Source organism: Aethalodelphis obliquidens, unplaced genomic scaffold, assembly GCF_003676395.1.
Source record: "Aethalodelphis obliquidens isolate GAN/ISIS:26980383/991018 unplaced genomic scaffold, ASM367639v1 scaffold14, whole genome shotgun sequence".
In the NCBI taxonomy this organism is placed as follows: Eukaryota; Metazoa; Chordata; class Mammalia; order Artiodactyla; family Delphinidae; genus Aethalodelphis; species Aethalodelphis obliquidens.
The window spans coordinates 6,268,964-6,296,633 of NW_020837958.1; the positions used below are offsets into that span (position 1 = coordinate 6,268,964).

Below are 27,670 nucleotides of genomic sequence, written 5' to 3' on the forward strand. Positions count from 1 at the left end.
TTTGTAGATTTTCTGATGCCCATTCTAACTGGTGTGAGGTGATACCTCATTGTAGTTTTGATTTCTATTTCTCTAATAATTAGTGATGCTGAGCAGTTCTTCATGTGCTTCTCGGCCATCTGTATGTCTTCTTTGGAGAAACGTCTATTTACATCTTCCACCCATTTTTTGATTGGGTTGTTTGTTTTTTTAATATTGAGCTGCATGAGCTGTTTATATATTTTGGAGATTAATCCTTTGTCTGTTGCTTCATTTGCAAATATATTCTCCCATTCTGAGGGCTGTCTTTTTGTCTTGTTTGTAGTTTCCTTTGCTTTGCAAAAGCTTTTAAGTATCATTAGGTTCCATTTGTTTATTTTTATTTCCATTACTCTAGGAGGTGGATCAAAAAAGATCTTGCTGTGATTTATGTGAAAGCGTGTTCTTCCTATGTTTACCTCTAAGAGTTTTATAGTGTCCGGTCTTACATTTAGGTCTCAAATCCATTTTGAGTTTATTTTTGTGTATGGTGTTAGGGAGTGTTCTAATTTTATTCTTTTACATGCAGCTGTCCAGTTTTCCCAGAACCACTTATTGAGACTCTTTTCTCCACTGTATATCCTTGCCTCCTTTGTCATAGATTAGTTGATCATAGGTGCGTGGACTTATCTCTGGGCTTTCTATCCTGTTCCATTGATCTATATTTCTGTTTTTGTGCCAGTACCATATTGTCTTGATTACTTTAGCTTTGTAGTATATAGTCTGAAGTCCGGGAGTCTGATTCCTCCCACTCCAGTGTTCTCCCTCAAGACTGCTTTGGCTATTCGGGGTCTTTTGTGTCTCCCTCTAGTTCTGTAAAAAATGCCATTGGTAATTTGACAGGGATTGCATTGAATCCGTAGCTTGCTTTGGGTAGTATAGTCATTTTCACAATATTGATTCTTCCAATCCAAGAACATGGTATATCTCTCCATCTGTTTGTATCATCTTTAATTTCTTTCATCAGTGTCTTATAGTGTTTTGCATACAGGTCTTTTGTCTCCCTAAGTAGGTTTATTCCTAGGTATTTTATACTTTTTGTTGCAATGGTAAATGGGAGTGTTTCCTTAATTTCTCTTTCAGATTTTTCATCATTAGTGTATAGGAATGCAAGAGATTTCTGTGCATTAATTTTGTATCCTGCAACTTTACCAAATTCATTGATTAGCTCTAGTAGTTTTCTGGTGGCATCTTTCAGATTCTCTATGTATAGTATCGTGTCATCTGCAAACAGTGACAATTTGTATTCCTCTTATTTCTGTTTCTTCTCTGATTGCCGTGGCTAGGACTTCCAAAACTATATTGAATAATAGTGGCGAGAGTGGACATCCTTGCCTTGTCCCTGATCTAGAGGAAATGGTTTCACTTTTTCACCAATGAGAATGATGTTGCCTGTGGGTTTGTCATATATGGCCTTTATTATCTTGAGGTAGGTTCCCTCTATGTGCACTTTCTGGAGAGTTTTTATCATAAATGGGTGTTGAATTTTGTCTAAAGCCTTTTCTGCATCTATTGAGATGATCATATGGTTTTTATTCTTCAATTTGTTAATATGGTGTATCACGTTGATTGATTCGCATATATTGACGAATCCTTGCATCCCTGGAGTAAACCCCACCTGATCATGGTGTATGATCCTTTTAATGTGTTGTTGGATTTTGTTTGCTAGTATTTTGTTGAGTGATATTGGCCTGTAATTTTCTTTTTTTGTAGTATCTTTGTCTGGTTTTGGTATATGGGTGATGGTGGCCTCACAGAATGAGTTTGGGAGTGTTCCTTCCTCTGCAGTTTTTTGGAAGAGTTTGAGAAGGATGGGTGTTAGGTCTTCTCTAAATGTTTGATAGAATTCACCTGTGAAGCCATCTGGTCCTGGACTTTTGTTTGTTGGAATATTTTTAATCACAGTTTCAATTTCATTACTTGTGACTGGTCTCTTCATATTTTCTATTTCTTCCTGGTTCAGTCTTAGAAGGTTATATCTTTCTAAGAATTTTTCCATTTCTTCCAGGTTGTCAATTTTATTGGCATAGAGCTGCTTGTAGCAGTAGTCTCTTAGGATGCTTTGTATTTCTGTGGTGTCTGTTGTAACTTCTCCTTTTTCTTTTCTAATTTTATTGATTTGAGTCCTCTCCCTGTTTCTTGATGAGTCTGGCTAATGGCTTATCAATTTTGTTTATCTTCTCAAAGAACCAGCTTTTAGTTTTATTGATCTTTGCTATTGTTTTCTTTGTTTCTATTTTATTTATTTCTGCTCCGATCTTTATGATTTCTTTCCTTCTACTAGTTTTTGGTTTTGTTTGTTCTTCTTTCTCTAGTTCCTTTAGGTGTAAGGTAGATTCTTTATTTGAGATTTTTCTTGTTTCTTGAGGTAGGCTTGTATTGCTATAAACTTCCCTCTTAGAACTGCTTTTGCTGCATCCCATAGGTCAAACCCCTATTTCTGAGAACCACAGGCAAATGACACACAGTGTACGGAAGCTGAAGGCCTGAGGATGAGTTTTAGTTATACGTCACCTACTGAAGATGTTAGGCAAGGTACCTAACTACTCTGAGTCTCAATTTTCTCAGCTACAAGACGGGGTTAATATCTATTTCACAAGGTTAATACACAATTCATAACTTTGTAAGGTATAAAGTACCACAAAAGGTAGTGATTATCATAATAATTTATGGTTACTGGAGCGGGCTTAACTATTTGTATTTCTTTAAAATTTCCTACAAAAATAGAGTTTTTAAAAATTCTTTAATGTCTATGCTTGACTTTTATTATACCATACTCTTTATATTAAAAAACAGAGTCTTTCTGACTCCTAACCACATACCATGACTGTGGTCCCTGTGGACTTGTCAGTATCCCAGAATTTACACACAGTAAAAAAAAAAAAGAAAAAGTTAGTAGCTAAGAGTAAAACTAGTAAGAGTCATCATTATACTATAATTAAATTAGCAATGTGAAATGGAATGCACCCTAAGAGACAATTTGCATAATGTTGAAGGGACTTGGCAAACACCTAGCCCTAGCTAGGGCAACCATTCAGTGTTCTCAGTATGGGGATGGAATGGAACTACGTGGGAAACATGAAACTAAAGAAACTTAAACACTAGGTTATCTGCCTCAAGCAATGATGTATTTGGAAAATGAAGAGACAAAGAATAAGATTTTGGTTGGGTTTTATTCTGAATTGTTGTAGGAAAAGACTCTAATATGGTAGTCATGAGTATTCCACTCATTAAGGAGTTGTATTGGAATAGGAAGTTTCTGTAAACTGAAAAAAATACCCCAGGACTTCCCTGGTGGTCCAGTGGTTAAGACTCCATGCTTCCACTGCAGGGGCCATGGGTCTGATCCCTGGTCGAGGAGCTAAGATCCCGCATGCCCTGTGGCGTGGCCAAAAAAAAAAAAAAACCAAACCAAAAAACCCCAAAACCCCTTAACATTATTCAGTATCAGCCTCCCTTATGATGTTCATTTGGTTGTATGGGTACCTGATGTCAGTAGGAGACATGAGGCTGCCAGGCACTAGAGAGGAGTAGACCCACTGTGAATGAACAAAGTGGCCATCTGGTTTAAAAGTCAATTTCTTTTGAGTTGGTAAATGGAAAATTAATTTCCTTAAAGCCCAATGATTTCTGGTAGAACTGATGAAACTAATTCCCTAAACCTGCAAAAGTGAAGGTCACAACTTCCTCCTTTGAGGTCTAGCTTGCTTCTCTTAGACATTGTTTTTCATACACAATACCACTTAGAAGGAAACACAAAATTTTGTAATTGCTAAATATGTTAATCCAATCTACACAGGAGGGCAAAGGACACATTTCATTACTCTAACAAATATTTACTATACCCAGGAATATAACGTTATAAAGGACACAATATATAAGAAGCTCACAGTCTGATGCAACATAAGACATACAAGCAATTAATATTGTATAAAATATGCCTTGACAAAAAGTAGGAACAAGACAGCAAATGGAGCAACTAAATGCTTGGAGACCTTTGTGAATGCTTCACAGAGGAGATGACATTTGAGCTGGATCTTGGAGATGCATGGGAGTTGTCTATAAAAAGCACAGAACATGCAGGGGTCCTTCTCAGCCTACGCAAAGACACGGAGGCTCAAAGCAGCATGGCACGTGAGGGAAACAGTGAAAGGTCTGTACTTCCGGCTATGCAGAGTACTAGTAGATGGTACAGTTCAGCTGGAGACAGAATCAAGGGCTAAATTGCCTCATATCCCACATTAAGACATTTGGACTCTTCCGACAGGTAACAGCTACTGAAAACTTTAAATGTAGGCAACTTACCAGATCAGGTCTGATTTCAGAAACAACTCTTTGGACACACAAGAAAGTGGTAACAGGGGTTGTTTCTGCTTTTTAAATTGTATACCAATTTCTATGTATTATCTCTCTTTTTCTCCCCTACACACATACACAACCCCTGCCTCTCTCGCACTCTCCATACATAGACTGAAGTAAAGGACTAGATATAGGGAAGCCAATCGTGAACCTACTACAACAGCCCTGGCAGAAATGAAGAAAGTCTAAATTCAGGCAGTGCCACAAAGAATAGATTAGATGAAGAGATGATATATTTAACAGGTCTTAGGGATTGATTGGACATAGTGATGACTGGATGAGTTGTGCCATTAACAGGTAGCAGGAATATAGGAACTAGAAACAGTTCAGGAAGTAGGGCAAAATGAAGACAAGTTCAATTTTAGATATGTTAAGTTTGAAATGGCTGTGGCACGTCCAGATAAAGAGACCACTAAAAAGGTAGAAATAAGATCTGGAGTCACAAAGAATGTCTTAGCTGAAAATACAGATTTAGAGTCATTGGTATACTCCAAAGTATCTGAAACACCAAGAGATAACACATGGAGGACTAAGAAAAGAAGACCAAGGTTAAGATCCTGGGTAAAAAAAATAAAGGGCAAAGTAAAGAATAAGTGAATGAAATTGAAAAAAGATATTCTGAGGACAAGGAAAAGAACCAAGAACAAGTGATATCCCAGAAGCCAAGAGGAGAAGGAGAAAGCGAGGAGAAAGCGAGGAGTCGTGCACAGTTCCAAAGGCAGAAAAGAGGTTAAGCAGGATGAGTACTTAAAAGAAGTCACTGGGCTTCCCTGGTGGCGCAGTGGTTGAGAGTCCGCCTGCCGATGCAGGGGACATGGGTTCGTGCCCCGGTCCGGGAAGATCCCACATGCCGGCTGGGCCCGTGAGCCATGGCTGCTGAGCCTGCGCATCTGGAGCCTGTGCTCCGCAATGGGAGAGGCCATGACAGTGAGAGGCCCGTGTACCGCAAACAAACAAACAAACAAAAAATAGAAGTCACTCATTTTGGCAATTATAAATTGATAATCTTAAAACTTTTTAGAACAGCATAGCTCAAAATGTGGTCATAAAATGGAATTTTAGGAAAGGGCCTGGTAGGCATGCCCGTTATTTCAAATCTTTAAATTTTATTGGGTTAGTATAAATACAACTTGCTTTTTTTTTCAATGACTTACTCAATAGACTAATGACATTAAGAAGAAAGACTAGTACATAAATCAAATTTGTTCTAGCAAATGAAGATGTTGAGGTGGAGAAAACAGAAAGAAGTGTGCAGAGCATTTTCACTTTATAGCTTGCCTTCTGCCTCCCAATCTTGAGGGTCACCTTCATGATCTACAATATAGTAAGTGACTGTTAAAAGAAAGAACAAACGCTTGAGAGTAGAGAAAGCCTAAGCTTCAAGTCTGAGAGTTGATTTTACTCCAGAAGCACAGCTCAGGTCAAATCAACTTACTTTCAAGTCTAAGGACATCTGAGTCCCTCCCTGAATTCTCAACAGAGAGCACAGGGTCTTCCTCTGTTCCTGTCTCAGAGGGCTCTTCTTCAGCAGCATCCAGTGACTGTGAGTTGTCAAAATATTTCTGTTTGTCATGGCTGTTGTCCAGGGTTTTCGCATGACAATTACCTCAATGACAAGAGACACAGATAGAGCACATTAGAAACCTCTCTTGTGTAGTCCCATAGCTCAAGGTCCCCAACTATCAAGAAGAGCAAAAAGGTGACTGTCGGTTTTTCTCCAGCAGAACATGCACAAATCAGTGAGGTGGAGTGCCCAAAGGCAGACCATAATTGTGATTCAAGATTTTGCACTGAAGTTCAAGTTTCACCTGTTAGGCTATTTTAAGTATTGGGGGAAAAAACTATAACAACAAAGTTCAAGTCCCAAGATCTCCTTCCATTCATAATGAATGATTGTGAAACACTTCTCTGAAAGTCAGAAACATCATAAAAAAAGTGGTTTTCCTTCTATTTGCCTTTTGAAGGTGAGAAATGACAGATTAGTACCTGAATAAGTCTGGAGATAGATGAATTATAGCTGAAAAATATACCATTCTTGCATCATGGTTTAAAATGAAAGATATACCAAAAGGTAAAGGATTATAAATTAAAAACCAAGGACTTAGAAGGGGATAGTGGAGGCAGAGAATCCACATTTAAGACTGTCAGATCACACAGGTGCCTATTTTTTTCTTTTGAAAAACAAGTTCTGATCATGTAATAAAGATTTACCTAAGCATAAAATGTCACATCTTGAATGTAATCATAGCACTCTGTGATACCTTCTGATATGTAGAGTGAGTATGACCTTTTGCTACAGTTTTGCCCAGGAGTTGAAAAGCTTCGACCTTATTAGGGATTGTATGTTAACAGGGATAAAGAGCCATTATCCAGCTCCACCTGATGGACATTCTCTGGGTAGGAGAATGTGTCACTAGGCTGTTGTGTATGCTGTAGTGGGAATCTGGCTGGCTGAACACGTCTCCTCATGTTCCACGTGCGTTGCTACTGAAGGTGCATGTTCAGTGGAAGCCTACATTCATATTATAGGACAATTCTTTGAGTAAGAGTGTAAAAGTAACTTTCCTCCTTTATCAGAACGTCCAAACATTCTCTACAAGTTTTTTTTATTTTTTAAGAGAATGTTGCCCCAAAGAGATGTATGTACCCAATCAGGCTGTCTCTGTGGCAATGGAAATACAAGAAGTCTCTTTCTGGATCTGATGACTCCCTTTCAGATTCCATAATTTTGGAAAGCATTTCTCAGGCCATTTTCCTTATTGTGCCAAGAAAACATAATGGACTCAAAACCTTTCCCAACTTCCTAGGTGAGAGAAAGGGGACTGCCTACTTAGGGATTCACTTCCCATTTTCCAGTTCTATACTACCACACATCTGAGGCTACCATTTTCCAGTTCTACACTATCACACATCTGAGGCTACCATTTTCAACAAGGCTATGTCAGAAGCTTTAGCTCTCAAGAAGCTTACAAGACAATGAACGCAAGACAACAAACAATAATGAGGTAGTCTACTGTGCCAAGTGCTTCAGAGAATAAGTTTTGAGTAGGTAGAACTTGAATTTTGAAGAATACGTAGGATTTAAAAATACAGAACTTCAAAAGGGGGAATTACAAGGAAGGGAATCAATATTTATTGAGTACTTCTGTATTTTTTCTTCCACTTACTCCTCAAAAACACCTTGTGTATATATGTCCATGCCTCTTTATCGCTTTGTCACCGTTTACCCTTCCCCCTCCCCATAGCCTCAAGTCCATTCTCTAGTAAGTCTGTGTCTTTATTCCTGTTTCACCCCTAGGTTTTTCATGACATTTTTTTTTCTTAAATTCCATATATATGTGTTAGCATACGGTACCAAACGTAAGGTAGATAGCTAGTGGGAAGCAGCCGCATAGCACAGGGAGATCAGCTCGGTGCTTGGTGACCGCCTGGAGGGGTGGGATAGGGAGGGTGGGAGGGAGGGAGATGCAAGCGGGAAGAGATATGGGAATATATGTATATATGTAACTGATTCATTTTGTTGTGAAGCTGAAACTAACATACCATTGTAAAGCAATTATACTCCAATAAAGATGTTAAAAAAAAAAAACACCTTGTGAAATATTATTAATTTCACAGATAGGGAAACTGATTATCAGTGAAACTAAGTAACTTGCCTATGGTCAAACAATAAGTAAGTGGTAGATCTGGGATTTGAATTAATTCTATTTTACCACAAAGCTTCTTGGCTTTCCCCTAGTCAATACTACCTCTTTAGCAGAAAAAGTAGAGAAGGTGGCATTCTAGGCAGGGAGGAATAATGTGCTGAGCAAAGCAACAGGAACAGGAATTCTCATTTGTGTTTGGGAGACAACGAGAAGTACGATTTGACAGAGACGGAAGGTGTGGAGTGTGTGGGCCCTGGAGGGCTAAGAAAAGAAGCCATGAGCAATGGTAGTTGCTTTCTTTCTCCAGATTCTCCTGAGAGGACAGACAGAGGTTGCCGATTTGCCTCTAATTCTGTCTTCACCACCTAGTACGTGCAATTAAGTACGGGGAAACCAAGCATAAGAGCATTAAAATAAAACAGAGCAATGACAACAACTACTCTACACACCCGACCGACTAAAATTCACTATGAAGAACAGCATGCTTTTCAGAGGCAATTCTGAATTGGGAAATAAATAAGCATGACTACTAAAAGCAGAGAGGAAAAAAAGATGACAATGATACTGATAATTTTAAACATGTTTTCCTAGTGAATATCCTCTCTGCCTTCAGCTTTGGTGAATTTGCCTCTAAAGCATTTTTTATCTTGACACAGGTCAAGTAAAGCAAAAAGATAAACCTTTAACACTGGAACCCAGTGAAATTCTAGCTGTGTTTCCTGCAGTTGATTTCCTCCTCCAACCTTTGCCATCTCTTATTTTTCTCTCCCACCCTTTTTCTATTATAAAAATTTAATTGGTTTCTTCTTTTAAAATGTCTGCAATATTTTAAAATGCTTCATAGGTAATTTATAAGATACGATGTGCATAAGATCCGGAAGCTAAAATTAGTCCTCTTGCATGACCTCAAGCCCAGACACCCTCTTGAAGCAAGCCTTCTGCATTCTAAGAATGTCTTGCCCTCCAACTCAGGAAACTGGGGCCAATACCTCTGAGGGAGAGGGCAGGAAAGGGGATCAGGGAGAACTGGGGGAATTAAAGGAAGCATAAGAAGTTTATGTTAGGATATTTCTTGGAAATAGGGTCAAAATGATCATGTAAAAACTACATGCTTTAAAATGAGAACTATTAATATGAATTTTCTTAGGCTGACAGTTAAAAAGAGACTGGTTTAGCATTCTGGTGTGATTTCCATGATTATCTAGGCTAATCATAGAAAGTCATACTGCCTAATTTTTGAATTACTCCTTCCCGTTGCCTGAGGGAGAACTGAAGAATTTCAGAAAAAATAAGTTTCTATTCTTTGGACTATAGTACAGGTCCAGGGATTCCCTGGTGGCGCAGTGATTGAGAGTCCGCCTGCCGATGCAGGGGACACGGGTTCGCGCCCCGGTCCGGGAAGATCCCACATGCCGCGGAGCGGCTGGGCCCGTGAGCCATGGCCGCTGAGCCTGCACGTCGGAGCCTGTGCTCCGCAACGGGAGAGGCCACAACAGTGAGAGGCCCGCGTATCGCAAAAAAAAAAAAAGCCCGTATAGTATAGGTCTACTCCAGCTCAAAGGGGAACTAAAAAAAGTTGCCTATGTAGAAAAATATTGCTTGTCTTCCCAGCAAAGGCAGAGATGATGTTCTTATTAAAGAAACACAAGAAAATGGAGAAGGAAAAATGGAAAGACACCTAAAAAGTAAGAAGTCATCTTCCGTGCATAAGGCTATTTTTTGTTAATGCAAAAATAAGGAGATTCTATGGCTTGGACTAACCTTGAGAGGTATGTTGTTGTTGTTGTTGTTGTTTTTGGAACTACATGATTTAAATGAAATGCTTTAGACAACAAGGTTCCAGGTGAAAATGGAAACACTTTTCTCTGCTTAATGCTCTATACTTGCTTGCAAAGCATTTAGCAATTCAAATCCTGGCAGTCTGATTTTTCTTAGAAGTAAGAGAGTACAAGGCAAAACCAACTGAGCATGAAACTCCAAAGAGGGTATTTCTGATTCTGGAACTGCTATGAGATCTTAGACATATCAACATCCTTTTCTGTGGTTAGAGTATTGACTGCATAAGTCAATACTTATGCACCTCCCCTACAAGGGTGTTCTGGAAAACAACTAAATATTTAATATACCTTGTCAAAGCATAAGTCTCCTAAGGGAGAAAGGCACAATTATTCTGTGGCTAAACAGATTTTCAGAGTAAACTAAGTTCTCAGGAACTCCTACCATGACTAAGGTTAAAGAAATCTCCTATCTTCTCATATAAATCCTGTTTACAAAGGTCCTAGAAGAATATTTTCTAACTGGAGTTGGGTAACCACTTACTTGTTAAAAAGAATTATTCTCTTCTTTTTTTAAGAATTCTTCTCTTCTGAATCTCATAAGTTGGTAAGAAACTCCTGGTTGGGTTAGGAATCCTTTAGGGTTAGTTATAAGAAACGCCACAAAATTGAGAGGCTTCAGAACTTTGTAAGAGCCAAGCAACTAATTTCATATTTATTTCTCTAGTAGGATATGTATCTTTTAGGAAAAATAGTAATATAAATTGTGAAGTGAACAAAAGTGTATCTTTCAGTTGTGCACTATTGTTATGCAAGATTGCTTTAAATTATTACGAGGAAACTTTAACTGGGTGGCATGTGGGGCCTGGTACTACACAGAGAAATAGGTATACGTGAAGCAGTAAGAAACCTCACTGGGAACAGATTCCTTTATGATTTCCACCTCCACGGGCTGTGACAAAGTCTTGTAGACCTTGTTCTAAGAGGAGCATTCCATGGTATGAATTCAAATCCTGCCTTAGCTGCAGCCTTACCATATGAACCTTGGCAAATCAATTCCCTTCTCTGTGTCTAGGTTCTTTATCTGAAATGGAGAGGGAAGCTACTGTCCTACAGTAAGAGGAGCTGTAGGAAACACTATTGCTGAAACCACGGTGAACATAACCATACAGAACTCCTTGAATCTAGGCGAACCTAGGTTGCTGATGGCTGCACCTGAGACAAGGGAAACTGCCTCACTTCCTCCGTCCTGTGCTGTCCTCCACTTAGACGAGAGAAATCATTTTGACGGAAGTAATGGCTCAGACTTGTTCTCATTCAGCAATTACTGCTGAATGGAATTCTTTGCAGGAGGTTTAAAAGTAATGGTTATGTACTGGCTGACCTTAAAAGTACGGCAATGCCAGACAGAAAACACAATATTAAAGACTTGAAATCAGCAACCTCAGGATTATACAGGTATTCCCTCATGGTGAGGTGAATGAGTCACAAGTGAGCTTAAAAAGGAAAAACTAAGAAAGTAAAGTGTGTGACCTCAAAAGAAAAGAGAGAGAGAGGGAGGGAGGGAGAGAGAAAGAGAGAGAGAGAGAGAGAGAGAGAGAGAGAGAGAGAGAGAGGGATTGATTCCCTTTTACTACATATTCTAGAGTTAAATTCTATCCTGGGTAACACTCTCTTCACACATGGTGGGGGAATGTTATTTGCCCAAGAGTTCAGAGGTGCATTGGTCTCTATAGACCTGTACTCCCTGCCTTCTCTTAGAGAAGAAAAAAGAGAACCACCAATAAATCTGGCCTCTTTGTCTTGCCACGTGGCCATCACTTAAGTGACTAAAGCACAGGGAGCAAAGTCAGCACCGGTTGAGACACAGACACCATGACATGGAGACTGGAAGACATGACTCCAGTGATGGAATTCAAGCTCTCCACAGCTGTAACTTCCTCCAGAAATGTGAAAGATCAGGCTAGATGTCTAAACAAGGGAATTTAAACATTTACTGGAAGTTTTACTAGGAAAGATTTTCCCATGTAGAAACAATATTGAGAAAGAAAGAAAATTAACTGCCATAGCTGCTGTTGAATATTTTGTTATTATTGTTATTGTTATTATTAAATTTAAATCTCTGTCTTACTTCAGCCTAGGGAAATTTGTTTCAAGCAAGAATGTTGGGGAAACAAATCCAATAGATTCTCACACTTACTGATTTACCCATAAATGTCAGTTTTTCAATAAGGGTCAACAAGGACATTTGTAACTTTCATTAAAAACAGAGCAGACAGGAGAAAATACAGGCTATCTATTAGATGTGTCATCTTCTAGTGGACACAAATGAGATAATTCCTTTTCTATTCCCCCTCCTATTGTGCGGGAGCTGCAGACCTCAAAAGAAGATCTGTATCTATATATGTATGTTGAGTGAGGGTCTGGTATAAAGCATTCTGGATAAACAGTGGGTGGGTATGAGTTAATTACCCTCTATTACTAGGTATTTTCAGTAGTTCAAACCTGAAATGCCATTAGCTAATTTGCAGTTTAAGTACATTCTATGGGCTAAATATTGGGAGGATGGTGTGGAATGCATAGTGGGCCATGGTATGAAGATGAAAAAAAGGATTGGTCCCTGCTCTCAATGAGCTAGAGAAGTCCTGTAGGAGAGTAGTGTCTGGTACACAAGTAACTGTAATGGCAAGTCACAGGAGCTGAAGGAGAGGCGCAGGTGGCATGACTGGTTATGCATTACTTATAATTAAGGGATCAGTAAGGCATATAGCAGAAGTGGGCCTTGAAGGATGGGCAAGATTAGAATTTTTGTGTGGGGGGAGGGCAAGAGGGAGGGTTATGGGGAAGAGCTACTGAAAACAATATAAGCCGACACAAGGAACCAGGAAAGCAGGGTGTATGTGGTAAAGAAAACAAGTATTCCACAATAGCATCATCATATGTCATGGTTTGGTATAATTTCCATTGACTTTGCAAAAGACAGAATGATATTAAAGTCCTTATGTGGTCAGTGAGCTTAAATTAAGCATGTCTATTCCCATCAACCACATATTCTTGCAGTGAGTTGGCTTCATTCAATTCTTAATACCTAGAATAAGCCTATAAACAGAGGGTTGGGATGAGGGAACAGGGGAGGGCTTAGATTTCCTAGCTACTCACAACCTCTGGAGTTTATATTTACCTCTCCTTTCTGTTGCTGCAAGTGATTGGTCACCTGCTGATGTCAAGGAAAAAAATCTGGTAGAAAAATCAATAGATTTAACTCTGCTCCCCCTCCTCAAACTATAAATGGAGGCCCAGAGATATGCATAATGGGGAAGGGACCTTCCATCAGAAGCATTTACTGCCATTAGGCTTGCGCTTTTTCCTAAATGCAATTTCCTAATGCAAGGCCAAGGCTAATAAAACGTCAAAGGCTACTTGGTCTTTTTTACTCCTCAGACTAAGTGGATTATAAGAACAGTATCTTTAAATGAGAACACAAGAGCCTAGTTAATCCATGATTGTCAAGGACTTGAGCCCAGTAATATCTCATAGGACTTAGATATGAGGACAAAGAGGGTTAGGCATTGTCCTTTACACTGGTTTGGGTAATAAGTATGATATTTAAACAAAGGTTAACAAAAAAGGCCACTGAAGTCCCTCTACCACAGAACGTTTTGAGCAAGGCCTTGTGGCTTTCAGTAAGAAAGTTCCCTAGCTGCCTGATATCAGACCCACTTTAGGGGTCTGGGATTAAGACAGGAACTTTGATTTGAGTATATCTACCTAAATCCAAGTACATATTATCAGTGCGCTACATCAAGTGAAAAGCATAGAAAAATAAATGATAGTATCACACTGTTTCCTTTTGCTTTATATCACCAAAGTTGCCTGGAGGCATTCACCTCAGTGGCCACTTTGCACGTAATAAATAACACGGTTTCTTGCTCTCTCCCAGTTTTTAACATTTATGGTACTTAGGCAGTGTACGGTGAGGGAGGTGGTGAATTGTTTTGTTCATGTTAGGTTTTCCTCTAGCTTTATTTCACATCATCAAGGGAAATTGGCTATATTACTACAGGTATACCAGGACTCAGAAGACTTGATCAACCCCACATACCCTATCAGCTGCTACTGACCTCTAGTTCCTTCTCCTGAAATTTAATATGCTTGTTTTATTATTTTTTTAAATAATTATCATTTTAGATATTTGTGATTTGACTGGGTTATTAAGTAATGCCTGACAGCTAAAGCAGTTTAAACTGCTTTCAGAGTGGCAAATTTTGAATGGCAAATTTAGATTTGTTGTTATATCAATAAAAATAAACTAAATGAGAAGAGAAATCCGAAGCTGTGTTCTTTTCAACAGCTATGAAATATGATTTAAATTTCTCCTGTATTTTCAAGATCCTAACTAAATAAACTTTGGTGGTTAAGAAAAAGTAACAGACTACTGAGATTTTCTTGGTCAAAGATCACAATAGTTTAGTATGAAATAAATCCGACTATTGAAACAACCAACACTGAAAGAAAAAAGGGGGGGAAACCCAAAACCAGCATATACACGGACACACAGATACATGCCAGGTATCCTCAGTCATATGTATTTTAAATCTCACCAATGCTCTTTTCTACTGATTATCAGGCTCAACTGCTTTATTTCCATCAGCCCATGGAACTGAGTTAAAAAAAAAAAATCATTCAATGATTAAATTTGTGAAGGGGTTGAAATACTTGGTGCTCACTGTTTTTTGTTTTTCTTTAATAAATGTATTTATTTTACTTATTTATTTTTGGCTAAGTTGGGTCTTCATTGCTGCGTGCGGGCTTTTAGTTGCGGCGAGCAGGGGCTACTCTTTCGTTGAGGTGCGCGGGCTTCTCACCGCGGTGGCTTCTCTTGTTGCAGAGCATGGGCTCTAGGGGTGTGGGCTTCAGTAATTGTGGCACACGGGCTCAGTAGTTGTGGATCACTGGCTCTAGAGCGCAGGCTCAGTAGTTGTGGTGCATAGGCTTATTTGCTCTGGGGCATGTGGGATCGTCCTGGACCTGGGATCGAACCCGTGTCCCCTGCATTGGCAGGCGGATTCTTAACCACTGCACCACCAGGGAAGCCCCTATTTTTTTGGTTTGTTTTCTGTTTATTTTGGCTGCACCTTGCAGCTTGTGGGATTTTAGATCCCTGACCAGGGACTGAAGCTGGGCCCACGGCAGTGAAAGCACCGCGTTCTAACCACTGGACTGCCAGGGAACTGCTGGTACTCACTGTTTCAAACAAGAACTCCAAAACTGGGAATTCATTTCAACTAGTTGGTTTGCAGTGCACGTAAAGAATTTTCTGAGGCATAGGTCACTTAAAAAAGAGCCCACTCTAATGTAGCATGGATTTGTGTGTGTGTGTGTGTGTGTGTGTGTGTGTGTGTGTGTGTGAGAGAGAGAGAGAGAGAGAGAGAAAGAGACCGAGAGAGAGGGAGAGAGAGAGGGAGAGAGGGAGAGAGGGAGGGAGGGAGGGAGGGAGGAAGGAGGGAGGGAGGGAGGGAGGGAGGGAGGGAGGGAGGAAGGAGGGAGGGAGGGAGGGAGGGGGAGTTCTGCCAATTAGAATAATCTTTTTGAATGGGAAGGAGTCATGCAAATGCTTGCTATATGAGATAGCAAAGCTTAACATCACAAACTGAAATATCTCCAAAAACATCTGCAACAATGAATGGAAACTGAAGATGTAAAAAGATAGCATCCAATGAACTTGCCTAACTTACTACACACAAAGTATTTATAACTAGAAGTTAGCCCCCTTCAGTTCCTATCAGGAGACAGGTACTACTGCAGTGACAAACCATATTAAAAATATCTTGCTCAATAATTAGTGGGGGCTAGATAAAACAGACCCCATCTTGCTCATCCTTCATTTTTCTTGCTGGTGTGTACAATCACTGTGACCTCAGTGATGTGAATGCAGGAAACCACAGTAAGTTCCTGACGCAGAATGGCGCCTATACACAAAGAAAGATGTCTCAGTATAACTTTCCAACCCTATCTGTAGGTAAGTGTTCACAAAATATGATTAACGATGCCTTCCAGTGGGTGTCCCCGCACTACATACAGAGCATAAAGGAAGCAGAACCATGATCTTAATTTACAAACTCAAAAGTGTAACTCACTTCCTACTGGAGACTCAAGATAGTAACCCTAACACTGGCAAAGACCATTCGCACACCTGAAGTGTTAAGCTCTGTAACTCAGATTATAAATTTGCAACTTCTTCTTTTTAAGGTAATGAACAAAAGAATTCCATAACTGAGTAACAAGCTGCAGTGCTAACCTCCTAGCTGACTTCAAGAAGTGCTACTCAAATATCTAAGTGACTGCTTAGTTGCTGCCCTTGGACACAGTCCTCTTGGAACATCACAACCAAGCTGCAGTGACTCAGTTCCAAGAGTCCCAGAGACAGAATAAAACCACTTGCTCTGTGTGTATTACATGCTGGGCCTAATAAATGCCTTCCTTCTTCACTCAGCTGCCAAAGTTTTCTACTATTTTATTCCAAACACAAATTACTTTTTCATGTTTCTAATAAGTGGATTTTTTTAAAGTCTTCCTTATTTGTGTCCTATTATATATGATCTAAAGAATGATTCCTGGTATCATTAACTATTTGCTTTAAGGTTATTTTAGTTACACAGTGACAGGATGAAACAAAAGTTATATAGTTTAGAATCTATGCCAGTAACTCTAAAAGTAATTCAACTATACATAGAGAGCTCACTTTAATATTTCTATTTTCCTAAAATTTATTCTTGTTTTAGTACAGATATTTCCCCATTTCACACAAAATACTTTTGATAAAATGAGGTCACCAAATGATTTTCTAAACTGTTAAAGCCAGAGCTTCCCACACTATTCATTCGTCCACTACTGTCGTGATTTTCCCATAGGTACCAGTACCATTATTTATGCAATGTTCTTCTTTAAATGGAGTCACTGTTTAATCTTACATTAATTTATGTTAAAAGGGAAAATCAGTACCACTTTTCATGAATTACAGGTTTGATGTGCTGGTTATTTATTTCTTCTAATGCCCATTAGAATAAGCCACAAATACTAAAATCAAAAAATGTTACTCTAAGTACCACCTAAAAGCTTGTGTGTCTCTGGTGATATTTGTACCCTACTTTAGGAACCAATATAGGACACGCTACTGTTGATTTCTTTTTCCTTCTCAAACTCTCTGTTCTTCTGACCTTCAAGACCCAGCTCCCTCTTGGTTCTCCCAATACCTCTCTTTACTCACTTTCACTGCCTCTGCTCCTTAAACGCTAGTATTTTCTAAGATTCCATTCTAGGACTTTTCTTCTCACCCTGAACAATCTGAGGGAACCAGTGGCATCTCTGTATGAACATGTCTATCACTGAACTTATTTTCCAGCCACACATGAAGGCATAGGTAATTTCTTTTCCATATTCCTTCTCTAAATTAATGACATTGACATGATCCAGTTATCAAAATTAGAAACCTCTCTATTCAATTCACCTTCTGAGTCCATTGTTTTCAGCCCTTCCTCTCTCATTGTATTTCTAACCTCCTCTGCCCCTCTTCACACTCATCTGACAACTGGCCTCTTACTTCACTGAGAAGTAATCACAAGTCGCACCAACATACCTACATCTATACCTATAAATTGTACCTTCTCCTATTCAAGGACAACCTCTACACTACACTTGTGCCTTGGAGCCCATCCCCTTCTGTTTATTCAAGAGTTTTGCTTCTACAATTTTTTCTGCATCCTCAATTTCTTCCTCTTTACTGGATATTTCCTATAGGAACACACTGCAATACCTCTTATTTTTAGAACAATAAAGCCAAAACCAAATATCTTCGATCCCACATTCCCCCACAACTACAATCCCATTTTTCTGCTCCTCACTACAGCAAAACTCCTTGAAAGAGCTGCTGGCCATCTCCACTTCACCTACTTCACAAGCCATTTAATACAAACTTTTAGAAGACTGCCAACAACCTCCATGTTCAGAAATCCGATGCTTTTGTCTCTGTCCTCATCCAACTCAAGCTTAGGATATATCCACGTAGCATAAGAATAACGATATAACTGACCACTCCTTGGAACACTTTCTTCGCTTGGCTTCTGGAACAGAACACTTGCCTGGTTTCCCTACTGTCTTACTGGCTACTCCTGTAATGTTCTTCCTCTTCCCAATCACTAAATGTTGGTTGGAATGCCCTAGTAATTAATCGCTGACCTCTTTTCTTTTTATACTAATCACTGAGGTAAGTTCATCCAATTTTATGATTTTAAAAGACAATTCGTATGTCCATGTTCACAAATTTTCATCTCTAGCCTGGGGCTCTTCCTTGACCATAATGACATTCATATATACCCAACTGCCTACCCAATACCATCACTTAAACATTTAGAAGGCAACTGAAACTTGTTTAAAACCAAACTTGTTTTTCTCCCTAAATCTGTTCCTTCCTCAGACTTTATCTCATTAAATAGCACCACTGGTTATTAAAAATCTCATTAAATAGCACCTAGTTGATTAGGTCCCATATTTAGGAGTCACCCTGACCCCTGCTTCTTTCATTTCCCATACTTCCTCTGGTAGTGTCTTATTGGTTCCACCTTCAAAAATATACCCCAAATATGATGATCACTTCTCACCTTCTCCCCTCTCACCCCACTGGTCCAAGGCAACATCATCCTTCACCTACATTTTTTGTGTGTGTGTGTGTGTGTGTTATGCGGGCCTCTCACTGTTGTGGCCTCTCCCGTTGCGGAGCACAGGCTCCGGACGCACAGGCCCAGCGGCCATGGCTCACGGGCCCAGCTGCTCCGCGGCATGTGGGATCTTCCCAGACCGGGGCATGAACCCGTGTCCCCTGCCTCGGCAGGCGGACTCTCAACCACTGCGCCACCAAGGAAGCCTCACCTACATTTTTGCAACAGCACCCTAACTGGTCTTCCTGCTTGTGCCATTACCTGACTACAATCTATCTTCAACAGAGCAGCCAGAAGAATCCCGTTAAAACGTAAATCAGATAATTTTCCTCTAATGCTCAAAACCTTCCAAATCATACATCTTTCTCTTAGAATAAAAGCCCAAATTATTAGAATGGTCTGTAAGGCAGTAAAGATGCGGTTCTACCCTCCTCCCGTTCGTCTCTGCTTTCATTTCCTCCAACACCACCAAACCACAGAAAAGCTCTCCTTGCATAAGCTTTTGCAACAACTATTTTCTCTGCCTGAAATGCTCTTATGCTGTATGCCTGCATGGTCCAACCCTTTACCTCCTTCAAATCTTTGCTCAAGTGTCACTTTCTCAATGGGGCCTCCCTTAACAATCCAATTTAAATATCACACCAACCCTCCTGCTCTATTTATTTTTCCCCAGAGCACTTATTTGCTAACGTACTAAATAACTTCTTTCGTATGTTTATCATCTGCTCTGTTTCTCTTTACTAGAATGGAGCTCCGTAAGACTTGGAGTTTTTTGCTTGCTTGTTTGGTTTCTAGTTCCTAGAATAGTAGACATTAGTTGAATAAATGAATGAATAAATAAGCCATACTCAGGTCCCTTTGCTTGAAAGAAAACAAATACTCTATTGCTTTAGAAGGTTATATCCACTATCAAATTTCATTTTTCTTAAATATTATTTGGCCAGGTTAACAATCTATAATGACTGGAGGACAACTGTAGAAAGATCTTAAGCAGGGGCCAACAGGCTCATTCCTCAAAAGAAAACAATTTTTTTTGCATGCTGGACAAAAAATTCATGTTAAAAACCAAGAAGTATTTATATACATATTAAATGTCCTTTGGAGGCTGAAGTGTAAAACCACTGGTTAACAAAACCTGCCTAAATGTCTTAACTTCTTATGAAAACAAAAGGTAACCATTTTGCTCATGAAACCAAAATGCTGGGAATCCCAAAAGACAAATATTACCTACTGAGTGAATATTACAAGTACGGCTACCAGATCTTCTGTGTACAATCCAATGCATTACAGCAATCTAATGATGCAAAATACAGAAGAGAGCAAAGTGACACGCTAAACTGAAACAGACCATTTTAGATGTGCTTTTAGGGTTTATTATGACTGTCCCCCATAATATAGTTCAGAGGCATGTTTTATATAGGGATGTATGTATCTCTTTTGAGGGATGATATACGAAGTGCAGTGATTATGCTACTTTCATAAAATGACTCAAGAATCTACAAATATGAATTCTTTCCGTCTTGGCAGTGGAATAGTTTATGGCTTGAGAATAAAAGAATTACGCATGAGAGCCACACTGGCCTTACAAGACAGAGGACTCAGATTTCAGTCTCTGTACTACCAATGACTGACTCTGTGACTTGAGTAAATCATAACTTTTGCTTCTAGATTCATAAAAAAGGCACTTTCTTATTCCTTCTCTCACCGTCATATAGATGCTTATCAAAGGATTGTTTGTTAACCAAATAATTAAAGCCCTTTAAGTAAAGAAGTATAAAAATTTATACATATTACATATAGAGAGGTACATCTAGCTTTGTTGCAGGATGCACCTGCACCTACAGGATTCTGAGCCTGTAAAAAGTTAACCAGTTTTCATTCTTCCAACAAAAATAAATGGAGGTAAGCTAACTAGTAGCATATTAAAAATGCTATAAAAACTGTGTCTTTCAGACTGTATTTTCTTTCTTTCTTTTTTTTTTTGCGGTACGTGGGCCTCTCACTATTGTGGCCTCTCCCGCTGCGGAGCACAGGTTCCAGATGCGCAGGCTCAGCGGCCATGGCTCACGGGACCAGCCGCTCCGCGGCACGTGGGATCCTCCCAGACCAGGGCACAAACCCGCGTCCCCTGCATTGGCAGGCGGACTCTCAACCACTGCGCCACCAGGGAAGCCCTCTTTCTTTTTTTGTAAAGCAGATATCTTCACTAATTCTCATCAAGAATGTGATAAAGCAGGTCCTTAACTGCAGGTAGAATGTGTTGGATAGTCCACAGGAGGGCAGCAAAATGCAGGATTTCTTTTCCTTCAAAATCTGAACTCCATGTAAAATTGCTTTAAGCTACAAGTTATAAATCTACAGAAATTTGGGTGGAAGAACACAGACTAAAACCACAGGCAAGAAACAAGTTATAAAACGAGATAAGATTTAGGTAAATAGTACGTAGATGCTATAAATACAGAAACATTATAAAGACAACACAGGGGCTTCCCTGGTGGTGCAGTGGTTGAGAGTCCGCCTGCCGATGCAGGGTACACGGGTTCATGCTCCGGTCCGGGAGGATCCCACATGCCGCGGAGCAGCTGGGCCCGTGAGACATGGCCGCTGGGCCTGCGCGTCCGGAGCCTGTGCTCCGCAACGGGAGAGGCCACAGCAGTGAGAGGCCCGCGTACCGCAAAAAACAACAACAACAAAAACAAAAAACAAACAAACAAAAAAAAGACAACACAGGATAATTCTTCTGCACATTGGAACAGATATTAAAGCTCATGTATGTGATTTGGAAATTCTATTTTTTTCTATGGTGGTGAAAGCTCTGAAATACACTTTATAGAGAAATGTATATAAAATTCTAACCATACCTAGTCATTAAAGTCTGAGTTCTGTATAACATTTATTCATAATTTCTAAAGATCTGGGCCAATAATTTTAAGTGGGTAGGTGTCTCAGCGGATTAAGAAAAGACCAGTGTTCAGCGATTGTGGGGCTGATGCTTAATTATACTCAGTTAATAACAATGCCATTGTTAGCAGCATACCTATACGCATGCAATGAAGTCTAACAAATATAACCTTCCGTTGGTCTTATCTTTTCTAATGTAAGAAAAGTAATACTGAGTGAAGAATACTAAAATTATGCATATCAGAGACATAATAATAGAACAATGTATATTGCTTAAGTAGTAGAAAGCATCTTTTTTAGATGTAATTTTTTAATTTTCAAATCAGTGAAACTGAAGAATGAAAGTATGTAGAAAATACTCTTAAGTAATAAACACTTGGAAAATCCACTATCATGAATATTACAGATTTAATATCCACGTTTTGCTTATTATAAATTATTTTCCATTTTTCATCATTAGAGAATATAATCATTATTGCTTCATGAAATCCCATTTTCTGTGACACCTTGTTATTTTCAATTTTTAAAAAGTTCTTTTTTAGTGTTGAGCACTCAAGAGACCTTACTTATACTCAAAAGCATTGTAAGTTTATTTAACAGGTTCCATTTTACTTTAAAAAAGGCCAAGTATGTTGTTATTGAAAAATGAGTTTGTTCAAGTGGCCAATTCAGTTCTATTTAAGTTGAATTGTAAAATAACAAGCCAATAAATGTGGACAAAAAGTATGTATTTAAAAACTGCCAAAATAAAATGTTTAATCAAAACTGGAAGCACTAGCTTCTCTTTCACAGTCAACTTGAGAGCTGGCAATTAAAAAATCTATTATGTTTTCCTTCCCAGCATCCTTGAAACTGTAATGCTGATATAAAAATACCTATAAAAGAAAAGAATTTATTAAGTACTATTCAAAGGAGAGAGAGATGATGATGATAAGCAGTTTCTATAAGAACAAATGCAACTAATAAATGGCAGTAAATAAGAGGATTATCTAGATTAATCAAAGTTTGGGAAAACTGTCAGATAAATGATTCTGCACTAATTAACACATTTTTAGCTATAAAGTCTTTCAAGTAAGAAAAGTTTGTGAGCATAATGATTATGTACTTCTAAGCTGAATGAATCAGTATTCAAAGCTAAATACATTACCTGTGCATATACTCCAAGAAACATAAACTAAAAAGCTGTGTGAAAAATTTCCAAGATTATATATGAAAAGCAATACTTACTGATGTTAAAAGACTACTGATAATTTTACCATTCAGTTCATACTATCCAAGACATTACACTATATTACAGTTGCTATAAAAACAGTGTCTAATGTGGATCTTTAAAGAAAATAATTTAGGGAAGATTAACAACAGTGGTCAGAAAAGTTGTTTTTAAAATGTTTTCCAAGAGTATTTAACTATTTTTGATCTTGAAAAGCTCACCTGAAAAGCTTTTAAATTGGTAGCTTCTCAAACAGGCTTTCATAAGAGAATTTTTTAGGTTGGAAAAAGGGTGTATAAGGGCAGCTTAAATCTTGTCCAAAAAAACCCAATTACAATATTAATTCCTTAAAATATCACTCAGCCATAAAAAAGGAACAAAATTGGGTCATTTGTAGAGATGTGGATGGACCTAGAGACTGTCATACAGAGTGAAGTAAGTCAGAAAGAGAAAAACAAATATCGCATATTAATGTATATATGGTGGAATCTGAAAAAATTGGTATAGACAATCTTATTTACAAAGCAGAAATAGAGACACAGACATAGAGAACAAATGTATGGATACCAAGGGGGAAAGGGGCACTGGGATGAACTGGGAGATTGGGACTGACATATATACACTATTGATACTGTGTATAAAATAGATAACTAATGAGAACCTACTGTATAGCATAGGGAACTCAACTCAATGCTCTGTGGTGACCTAAATGTGAAGGAAATCCAAAAAAGAGGGCACATATGTATATGTATAGCTCATTCACTTTGCTGTACAGCAGAAACTAACACAACACTGTAAAGCAATTATACTCCAATAAAAATTTAAAAAAGACCCTCTGGACACCAAAGGCTGGGGTGTGCTCCCTTGGTTGGCAATACTCCACGTGTACTGTCACACATCATAGCTGGGAGGAGGTAATGTTGTCCATGACTCCATGGGAAGAGGACAACCGGAGGTTCTGTATTTGTACCCCTCAAGGACTCTGCCTTGGCTGATTTTAACTAGTATCTTTTCCCTGTAATAAACTGTAACTATGAGTATTACAAAACAAATATGAATTCCTTGATTATTGGAAACAGAATCACAAGCCTTGCTTCTTGAAACCTTTCTAAAGTCATAATAAAAACTTTAGAAAGATATGTCAAACAAGATAACTTATGAAGCTTCTTTCAATATTGCAAAAATGAAAAAGTAAAAGGCAGACAGAATCATCTGAAGGTACAGAAATGCTAATCATTACTCAGAGGTTTTGTCTCCTTTTTCATCAACCGTTTAGTAGAGCTCAGAGATAACTGGAGTAAATGCAACTGTTAGGTTTTAAAATGTAAGAAGTTCATGGTTTTGACAGAGGCGTCTGCTTCTTTCAAGTTTCAGCTTTTCAAAGCTGGAACTCAGCAAAACAACCGTCAATAAATAGGATTATTGTGGAAACAAGTAATGCAAAAACACTGTTAAAGAAAAATTTAATACTGAAATTAGTTCAGTATTATCCATGAGTTTTTAAACCTAGAAAATGCATATATTTCCATTAAGGGTAACTATTTATTTAGGAGTTAGCAGACGTTAGATTCTTTTCTAAACTAATTAATTACAATGTGAAAAGGGATAATGTTTTTTGTTTTTTTATACTGCAGGTTCTTATTAGTCATCAATTTTATACACATCAGTGTATACATGTCAATCCCAATCACCCAATTCAGCACACCACCATCACCACCCCACCACACTTTTCCCCCCTTGGTGTCCATATGTCTGTTCTCTACATCTATGTCTCAACTTCTGCCCTGCAAACTGGCTCATCTGTACCATTTGATACCTCAATGATACCTCATTATACCTCATTGTACCATTTGATACCTCATTAATACCTCAATGATACCTCATTATAGTTGTGATTTGCATTTCTCTAATAATTAGTGATGTTGAAGAGCTTTTCATGTGCTTCTTGGCCATCTGTCTTCTTTGGAGAAATGTCTACTTAGGTCTTCTGCCCATTTTTGGATTGGGTTGTTTGTTTCTTTAATATTGAGCTGCATGAGCTGTTTATATATTTTGGAGATTAATCCTTTATCTGTTGATTTGTTTGCAAATATTTTGTCCTATTCTGAGTGTTCTCTTTTCGTCTTGTTTAAAGTTTCCTTTGCTGTGCAAAAGCTCTGAAGTTTCATTAGGTCCCATTTGTTTATTTTTGTTTTTATTTCCATTACTCTAGGAGGTGGATCAAAAAGATCTTGCTGTGATTTATGTCAAGAGTGTTCTTCCTATGTTTCCTCTAAGAGTTTTATAGTGTCCGGTCTTACATTTAGGTCTCAAATCCATTTTGAGTTTATTTTTGTGTATGGTGTTAGGGAGTATTCTAATTTCATTCCTTTACATGTAGCTGTCCAGTTTTCCCAGCACCACTTACTGAAGAGACTGTCTTTTCTCCATTGTATATCTTCGCTTCCTTTGTCATAGATTAGTTGACCATAGGTGCGTGGGTTTATCTCTGGGCTTTCTATCTTGTTCCATTGATCTATGTTTCTGTTTTTGTGCCAACACCATATTGTCTTGATTACTGTAGCTTTGTAGTATAGTCTGAAGTCAGGGAGTCTGATTTCTCCAGCTCCGTTTTTTCCCCTCAAGACTGCTTTGGCTTTTTGGGGTCTTTTGTGTCTCCATACAAATTTTAAGATGATTTGTTCTAGTTCCATAAAATATGCCACTGGTAATTTGATAGGGATTGCACTGAATCTGTAGATTGCTTTGGGTAGTATAGTCATTTTCACAGTATTGATTCTTCCAATCCAAAAACATGGTATATCTCTCCATCTGTTGGTATCATCTTTAATTTCTTTCATCAGTGTCTTATAGTTTTCTGCATAGAGGTCTTTTGTCTCCCTAGGTAGGTTTATTCCTAAGTATTTTATTCTTTTTGTTGCAATGGTAAATGGGAGTGTTTCCATAATTTCTTTTCAGATTTTCATCATTAGTGTATAGGAATGCAAGAGATTTCTGTGCATTAATTTTGTATCCTGCAACTTTACCAAATTCATTGATTAGCTCTAGTAGTTTTCTGGTGGCATTCTTAGGATTCTCTATGTATAGTATCATATCATCTGCAAACAGTGACACTTTTACTTCTTCTTTTCCAATTTGTATTCCTTTTATTTCTTTTTCTTCTCTGATTGCCGTGGCTAGGACTTTCAAAACTATGTTGAATAATAGTGGTGAGAGTGGACATCCTTGTCTCGTTCCTGATCTTAGAGGAAATGCTTTCAGTTTTCATCATTGAGAACGATGTTTGCTGTGGGTTTGTCGTGTATGGCCTTTATTATGTTGAGGTAGGTCCCCTCTATGCCCACTTTCTGGAGAGTTTTTATCATAAATGGGTGTTGAATTTTGTCAAAAGCTTTTTCTGCATCTGTTGAATGATCATATGGTTTTTATTCTTCAATTTGTTAATATGGTGTATCACATTGATTGATTTGCATATATTGAAGAATCCTTGCCTCCCTGGGATAAATCCCACTTGATCATGGTGTATGATCCTTTTAATGTGTTGTTGGATTTTGTTTGCTAGTATTTTGTTGAGGATTTTTGCCTCTATATTCATCAGTGATTTGGTCTGTAATTTCCTTTTTTTGTAGTATCTTTGTCTGGTTTTGGTATCAGGGTGATGGTAGCCTCATAGAATGAATTTGGGAGTGTTCCTTCCTCTGCAGTTTTTTGGAAGAGTTTGAGAAGGATGGGTGTTAGGTCTTCTCTAAATGTTTGATAGAATTTACCTGTGAAGCCATCTGGTCCTGAACTTTTGTTTCTTGGAAGATTTTTAATCACAGTTTCAGTTTCAATGCTTGTGACTGGTCTGTTCATATTTTGTTTCTTCCTGGTTCAGTCTTGGAAGCTTATACCTTTCTAAGAATTTGTCCATTTCTTCCAGGTTGTCCATTTTATTGGCATAGAGTTGCTTGTATTAATCTCTCATGACTCTTTGTATTTCTGCAGTATCAGTTGTTACTTCTCCTTTTTCATATCTAATTCTATTGATCTGAGTCTTCTCCCTTTTTTTCTTGATGAGTCTGGCTAATGGTTTATCAATTTTGTTTATCTTCTCAAAGAACCAGCTTTTAGTTTTATTGTTCTTTGCTATTGTTTTCTTTGTTTCTATTTCATTTATTTCTGCTCTGATCTTTATGATTTCTTTCCTTGTGCTAACTTTGGGTTTTGTTTGTTCTTCTTCCTCTAGTTGCTTTAGGTGTAATGTTATATTGTTTACTTGAGATTTTTCTTGTTTCTTGAGGTAGGCTTGTATTGCTATAAACTTCCCTCTTAGAACTGCTTTTGCTGTATCCCATAGGTTTTGGATTGTCATGTTTTCATTGTCATTTGTCTCTAGGTATTTTTAAATTTCCTCTTTGATTTCTTTAGTGATCTCTTGGTTATTTAGTAACATATTGTTTAGCTTCCATGTGTTTGTGTTTTTTACGTTTTTTTCCCTGTAATTCATTTCTAATCTCATAGCGTTATGGTCCGAAAAGATGCTTGATAAGATTTCAATATTCTTAAATTTACTGACGTTGGATTCTTTTCTAAGCTAATTAATTACAATGTAAAAAGGGCTAATGTTTTTTCATTAAAAACATTTTTTTTTAAATGAGCTCTCTGAAAGAACCAAAAATGGTATTCCCTCTTCCCAAGTCAAATTATTTTCTTTTATAGTTATTGTATCAGATTCAATAATATTCTTGGGGACTTCCCTGGTGGCGCAGTGGTTAAGAGTCTGCCTGCCAATGCAGGGGACACGGGTTCTAGCCCTGGTCTGGGAAGATCCCACATGCCACAGAGCAACTAAGCATGCGAGCCACAACTACTGAAGCCCGCGTGCCTAGAGCCCGTGCTGTGCAACAAGAGAAGCCACCGTAATGAGAAGCCCACACTCTGCAACAAAGGGTAGCCCCCGCTCGCCGCAACTAGAGAAAGCCTGTGCGCAGCAATGAAGACCCAATGCGGCCAAAAATTTAAAAATTATTAAAAAAAAAAAAAGAAGTGAGCAGGAAAAAAAAA

General features: G+C 38.4%; 1 protein-coding gene across 3 annotated transcripts in view; it reads right to left on the bottom strand.

Annotated features, from left to right (window-relative positions):
* TTC17 (tetratricopeptide repeat domain 17) overlaps positions 1-27,670 on the bottom strand; it is a 154,662-nt gene that overhangs the window by 54,917 nt on the left and 72,075 nt on the right. For 2 of the 3 annotated variants that reach the window (XM_027114956.1, XM_027114957.1), the window contains exon 17: positions 5,813-5,983. The exons of the other annotated variant lie outside the window; for it this stretch is intronic. In XM_027114956.1, coding sequence (XP_026970757.1) covers positions 5,813-5,983 — 171 coding nt within the window. The remainder of the gene's footprint in view (positions 1-5,812; positions 5,984-27,670) is intronic. 3 annotated transcript variants of the gene reach the window in all.